General features: G+C 55.8%; 1 protein-coding gene across 1 annotated transcript in view; it reads left to right on the forward strand.

The window, feature by feature from the left end:
• Positions 1-3422: 3422 nt before the first annotated feature.
• The window catches only part of TBX15 (T-box transcription factor 15), a 114837-nt gene continuing 111325 nt past the window's right edge, over positions 3423-6934 (forward strand). Inside the window, exon 1 of the mRNA XM_004714873.2 lies at positions 3423-3627. Coding sequence (XP_004714930.1) covers positions 3423-3627 — 205 coding nt within the window. The remainder of the gene's footprint in view (positions 3628-6934) is intronic.

The raw sequence follows: 6934 nt of genomic DNA on the forward strand, positions 1-6934 counted from the left end.
TAGATATTTAGCTCGAGAGCTCAAGAGGAGTTGAGAAATAATAATGACATCAGGGATCAGAAACCTAAATATTTCCTTATTCCAGCCAGCCAGCCATGACTTCTCAACTCTCCCATTAACTGAACGGCTCCTCTCTGCTTCATGGGCACCCTACCCACCACCCCCACCCCGTGAGCACAACAAAAGCCTGATCAAAATTTCACCCAGCGGTGACAGTCAGTTTATTGGTCTCCAAGCTCCTCTTTGTTCATCCTGCCTCAAACAGATCTGAAGCACAGGCCAGGTCTGGGCCAGAAACAGATGAACGAGGAGGTCCACAGTGAGAGAGAGAGAGAGAGAGAGAGAGAGAGAGAGGCTGAGCAGGGGTGAGAGAAAGTCCGTTGATGTCAATGTCATTAGTGAGGGGAAAGGGAATACTTCAATCCTAGCTTCTTACATTTCACCAAAGCTTTCCCTTCCTTTCCCAATGAAATCGAGTTCTCTAACCAAGTTCTTCACAGGAAACCATGCTGCTGAAACATTCTCCACCAGCGCAGTTGCACCCCAAGAAGAACATTCCCTGGGAAATATTAAAGTGGACAAGCGTCATGGAAAGAACATTTTCCTGCCTCTCAATGCTAGTAGATTGGGGTTGTGTTGTCTAGAGTCAAGAGCCTTATTTATGAGACCAGACTATCTGTTCCATTGGTTTTTAGTGACTGAACGCACAATTGCAGAATATGCACAAATATGAGTTGATGGTGGTGGAACTTTGGGCAAAGGGTAGAAAGTCAGTGCGGGAGCTCATACACTTGGAGCTATAGATCTGGGTGGGGTGCTCATGCCTGTCCTTCATTGAAGTCCAATGGACACTCATCCCATTTCTTGTTTATGGACAATCACCCCATGCAGCCGCCTAGGTCAGCATTTCCATGCCCGGGTAACGGAAAAGCCTTCTTTTGGAGTAACCTGCTTAGCCACAAGGAGCGCCTGTGGCTTATAATAGCATGTCCACTTCTCAAACTGAAACTTTTGGGGGAATGTGCAGCTAGACGGTTGCCAGAGGAGATGCTGGTGATGGAACGAAGGGGAGATCCAGGAAGGCCAAAGGCCTGCCTGGTTGCTACCCCACCACGCTCGCTCAGTCGTCCAGATCAGCCTGAGAGAGAGCATTCCGGCCCACTGGAATAGGTTAGTTAGGAGCCCAGGAGGGCTGAGCAGCTAGGGAATTGGAACTGTGTGCTCCCGGCCTGCCTGGTCTCTAACTTGTTAAGTTGCAGCCCAGCAGAGGTGAAGAGGTAGTCAGGATCCTGCAAGCAAAGCACAGTGGAGTCTGTGGTGTGAACCCTGAGCCTTGCTGGGGGGCGGGGAGGGAGGGGGGCACCTGAAATTTGCAAATTTGCACAAGGCAAAGCAGCTTTGGGAGACTCTGACAGGGTTCTGCCACGCTCAGCTCCCTCCCAGGGCTCTTGGCCAGGCTCAGCAGGGACCCTTAAACTAGAGGTACAATCCCAGAAGGCCCCCAAATGGCCATTTTGCTCTCCTTTCTTGGCGCTCACAGCCTTCAGTAGTTGCCTGCAGACCAGCGTGCTTTCTTTCCACTATTGTAGGAAGGAAAGCACTTACTCCTGCTCTTCAGTGGCCACCAGGCCCCGTCTTTCTCACCCTATGGTGGGAGGACGGCTGGTACTGTTGTCGGTGGCCTCTGGTCTTGGGCATCCCCTTACCCATTGCAGCTTAACTCACAAACTACTCAAGGTCTGACTGCTCCTGTGACTTGGCTGCGGGGCTACTGGGTCCCTAGCTCATTGCCCTGCCCCGGCCCAGTTCTTTATGGGCTCTTGGAAGTCCAGAGCAGGGCATTGGAACAGGAGGCTCGGGCTGTAGGTAGGTCTTGGACTTGGAAATCGGAGATCTTTTCCCAGCTCCGAAGGACCGACTTCTGGATGGATCTGACTCATGTGCGCGCAGGGCCTGCAGCAGCGGATCCTGAGGAGAGGCTGTGGGAAATATGAACGTCTAGGAGTTTTGAGTTTTAAGCTCCTTTAAAAATTCCTGATGAAGGTACTGACCTCTAAGATTCCCCCCTCCCCTCTTGAGGGAGAGTGTCGACGGGGCGGAGAGAACCTAGGACTCTTGAGGTAAATGAATTTGAAGGAAAAAGTAAAGCGACCTTTCCGCGGTCCAGGCGGCCAGCCCAGCGCCCTTCGGCAACAAACGCCAGAGTCGGCGGAGTGCGGCCCGCCGCGCGGCCGCAAAGGGAGAAGGCGAGGGTTCCCTTCGTGCGGGCCTTTAAATCTGAGGGCACCAGGGCTCTTAGGTAGAGCTGGAGGGTGGTAGCGATCTTCGGATCTTAAAGATTCAGGAAATTATCGGGGCTTTTCGGTGTTGATTCGTTTCGTTTTACGGTAAGCAGCCTTGCTTAGAAAACACTGCACAAGAACCGTTAAGAACCTGCGCGGGGGCAGGGGGTGGGGAATCCGTGTGAATCCAGGAGGTCTAAAAGCGCGACAGGGAAGGCCAGAGGATCGTTTTCAAGCATTTTTGAGCCGGTTAATATTGTCCGAACCCCCAAGTCCAGATTTGCCCCCAAAGGACTGGACTTGTAGTGTCTTGCAAAGATCCAGGACATTTGGGAGCAAAAGATTTGGATTTGGAATTTACAGGAATTTGTAACTGATCAAACCTCGGCTGTGGGTCCCCTTCCCTCCCCCTCCAGGAGGAGTTCAAAGGGGTCCGGGAAGCCAGGGGTTAAGGTTGGCTGTGGGGCTTCACGGGGACGCTGGGGAGCGGAGCTTTGGCCCAAGCCTCAGTCTCTCTCTTCCTCTCATTGGCTTGAACTTTCAGGGTTTCTCCTGTTCCCTCCTCGCCATTGGTCGGGGGCTGGCTTTTCCCCCCTCGGTCTTTCTCTTCCTCCCCCCTCCCTCGCGGGTGCCCCTCGGACAGGAGCGCACTGCCTGCCCCTGTTCCTTGGGAAGGGAGGAACTTAGGGGGGGTAAAAAGTTACCCAGAAGTTTGGATAGAGGAAGGACGGGAAGACTGAGAGAGCCAGAGGGAGAGGGAGGAGAGAAAAGGAGAGGGAGGAGAAAGAGAGAATTAAAAAAAAAAAAAGAAAAGATGAAGTCCAGGAGACCCAGCCTGTGAGCGCCTGCCCCGTGGGTGGGAAGCCGGACTCCGGCGCTCATGCAGCGAGCGGGCGGCGCTCCGGGCGCTGGTTCCTAGCTGCTGGGGCAGCTGGGGGCGCCTGTCGGAGCCGCGGCGGAGGGCGGGGGCGGGCCCAGGAGGAGGGTGCACTGAACCCGCGGAGCCGCCGCCTCGGCCTCGGCCGCAGCGCGCCGCCGCCTCTCCCGGGCCCAGCCCGGCAGGCGCTTGGAGCTTGAGGGCGCAGGCTGCTCAGGAGTAGCGGGGCGAGTGGGGGGCCGGCCAGGGCGCGGGCGGCTAAGATGAGTGAAAGGAGAAGATCTGCAGTCGCCCTGAGCTCGAGAGCACATGCCTTCTCCGTTGAAGCCTTGATCGGCTCCAATAAAAAGCGTAAACTGCGAGACTGGGAGGAGAAGGGGCTGGACCTGTCCATGGAGGCGCTGAGCCCCGCGGGCCCACTCGGAGACGCGGACGACTCGGCGGCGCACTGCCTGGAGCCTCACCCGGGTAAGTGCGTCGGGCTGGATCTCCGGGGTCCGGCAGAGGGGGAACGCCAGGCGGGCCGAGTGGCAAGGACAGCGGCCTGCACGACTGAACGCCCCGCGCTGCTCCAAAGCGGGTTCCCCCTTCTTCTCGCACATGACTCGAACCTCCCTAACACGGCCTCAACCAATTCAGGGGACTGGTCCGTGGCTTGCATTTTCGTTGCCAGCCACCAACCAGGTTGGTGCCCACAGCAGAAGAGCTGCAGGCCCCAGGGGGTTAGGAGGGGCGTGGGTTGAAGGAAGCCCTTGGAGGGGAGCTAGGACCTGCCCAAAGGAAGCAGTTTTCTGCCTTGACGTCCCACTCTCAGGAAATGCCCATTTTTGCCTCATTTAGCTCCCAGGACGGATCCTTGTCCTTCGCTCACCAACTGTTTGGGAGTCAAGTCGCTGTGCCTCCCCCCGCCTCCCATTCCCGGCGTCAGGGAACATATTGGGATTAGATTGGAATGTGTAGAAATAGGAATGGGGATCAGACCCTTACTCCGTGCCCCAGTCATTCTTCAGGAACCGCCACCTCCATATATCCGAGTAGCTGGGTGTGTGATTAATTTGTGGCCCTGCACAGTCTGGGCACACATAGAACACAGGACAGATGTCGATGTCTGTATCTTAATAGAACGGGCAGCGGGCGCGCAGAGGGGGGGGCGGGCAGTTGAACGTTTTGAGTTTAGTGCCAAGATTCAACTGTGCAAAACAGCTCGGGGAACAGCTGTTGTCCGAAGGCTCTGGTGCGTGCCCGCGTTCACTACACTCTCAACTTGTTTTGGTGGCTCCAGAAATGTCCCAGCCTAAGGCTTCTAAAATCACACTTCTAAAATCACACTTGCCTACTAGCCAGGGCTGGCCTACGACCACCTCCCAGGCAATCCCTGGGAGGAGCCAGAGGGCCTCTCGGCGGTGACCGGGCAACTTCAGGCCAGAGACCTTTAGGGACAGCGCCCCAGATCCCGGCCGGCCAGAAAGCGCGCCGGTCCGAGGAGGGACAGCTGTCGCTTACATTTTCTCCTTAGGCAGTGACAGTTCAATTTCCATGCTCCAGAGTCTAATAATAACGCGATTAGCGGGCGACCTGCGGAGATAGGGTTTTATGTATTTTCCGTGTTCTTCTGGCCCGTTATGGTATTTGGGTTTAGTGTTGGGGAATTATGTTTATTAGTCGATGAAAAGAAAATTAAGAGGAGATTTATTTCATCTGCTCAAGTCTTTCCCTGTGTTTGGATGCGGGGCCTGTCCACCAGAACTCGGGTGTGGGCCATCCAGAAAGAAGAGCGGGGCCAAACTGTTTCCCTTCTCTTGCCAGACCTTCCTCCTCCCTCCATTGACTCCTGACAGGGCCTTCACGCAGTCAGGCCTCAAGACAAATCACGTTTGGGGAGGGTCATTTATTTTCTCAACGGCGGAAATGGTAGAAGTTACATAGCTGCGCGTGGCAGACGCTCGGGTCCGCAGGAATTTTTCTCTTGGGAGGCCACAGGTCGCCCGGAGACCTCTCTGAGGTCGCATGTTCAAAAGAATCAACCCTTGGGGTCATTCATAATCAGGGACTCAGCTAGCAGTTTTCTCTTTGCCATTCGTTCCCCAACCCCCTCCCTGCCCCCACCCCAAGGAGTAAGTGAGGAGTTGTGAGCAAGAGACCAGTCCAGGGTTATGAGCTCGCTGTCTCGGCCCCAGGATCCTCTGCACTCTTTGAGTGACAGCGGGAGTGGAGAACCCGCCATAGAAGAACTTCACGGAACGGAGAAAGCTCTGTTGCCATGACGTCTTATAGCACTTTTTAAACATTTAAAGGCTAAAATGGGAGTTTAAATTGGAGAGCCATCGCTTATGTTTGTGGGGCAAGGGCTTGGGAGGAGGAAAGAGCCTAAAGCCAAGATCACCCTCGGGCCTTCTGTAGAGCCGGGCTACAGGAAGCCAGGCCTGGCCGGTCACCGGGCCTAGGGGATCCCCAAGTTGGAACCCCATCACAGTGGGTGACCAAGGTTTTCTGTCAAGCCTGGGCACAGACTGGAGAAAAGCTCTTCAGCAGAAGGCAGCATTGACTCGGTAACTCAGGAGTGGAGGAGGTGGCCACGCTACAGGATTCCTGCCCGGAACCGGGACCGCGGGGCCCCTGGACGATGGTGACCCACAAAAGGAAAAGCGCCACAAGGGCTGGGTAATGGCGGTGTCCTTTTTAGGTCTTTCTGCCTTATCTTCACTAATACAGAACCCTAACAAGCCCAAGGCCACATAGAAAGGTGTGTCTAGGGATGGCAGTGGACTGGGGTTGGGGTTGGGGTGGGCTTCGTCCCGATTTTGCCCCGGGCAGCAGCCCCTCCAGACCTCTAGGTTTTGTTTAAATTGGTTTCTCTGGCTTAGGACTGCGAACGGACTGAAGACCCCTCGAATCTCGGTCTCCCTAGGCAGATAGAAACAAGAAAAACACACCCAAAACAAAACGGCCCCAGGGTCGGGTAGAAATTCAGCACAGGAGTGCACATACTGGTAGATGCCCTGGACGCCAGCCTGAACGACTAACTGTACCTGCCATTTTCAAGGTCACTTCTCTCACACTCTCGATTTCAGTAGCCCTGTCGGAGACACCAACTCCAGGGTAAGACGGCCCAAGGGTCAGATTGTTCTTTTTTTTCACTTTTATTCAAAGACTTGGCCTCCCCTTCCCCCGCCCCTTTCCCTCGGCCATCTTTCTTGCCCAGCAGGATGAGGCTGGCTTTATTTAGTAGGCGCCCGAGCGCCCCTGGCCCAGGGCGCCAACCTCCTCTGCGGGCTCCAGCCCTACGCGTGGCGGCACAGCGCACCGTCAGTACCAGGACAAAGCGTGTTTCGAAATTTTCCGCCAGCCCAGTGTCCCTAAACCGCTCCTCCTCGTCCCCCCTCCCCAGCCAGCTAGGTCCGTCGGGTTTTGAAGCGGGGACTGGGCACCCTTATTCTCACACCCACGTCCACACTAGCCAGGATTCAGTTGCCACGGCCTGGGGAGGGTCTCCAGCACTAGTTTTGTGGAGCTGGGCTTTCGGGCCTCCCAGCCGCTGTCTCCCTCCGGGCAGCCACGGAGGACACTTTCGACCTGCGTCGCTCAGTGCAGCTGCTGCGGCTGCCGCCTCGGGAGTATATTTAAAGCTCGCCGCCATTTGCGCTCGGGATCCCAGTCCCAGGCTTTGGGGTGGAACCTTTCGGCCCAAATTCCCAGCATGGGGCGGCCGAGGCCCATTCTCCCGCGGCGAGAAAGAATTCAAACCTTTGGCGGAAGGACTGAGGCAGCCTGGTGG

Source organism: Echinops telfairi, unplaced genomic scaffold (genome assembly GCF_000313985.2).
Source record: "Echinops telfairi isolate 266 unplaced genomic scaffold, ASM31398v2 ScPeMD7_7466;HRSCAF=8504, whole genome shotgun sequence".
NCBI classification, from domain to species: Eukaryota; Metazoa; Chordata; class Mammalia; order Afrosoricida; family Tenrecidae; genus Echinops; species Echinops telfairi.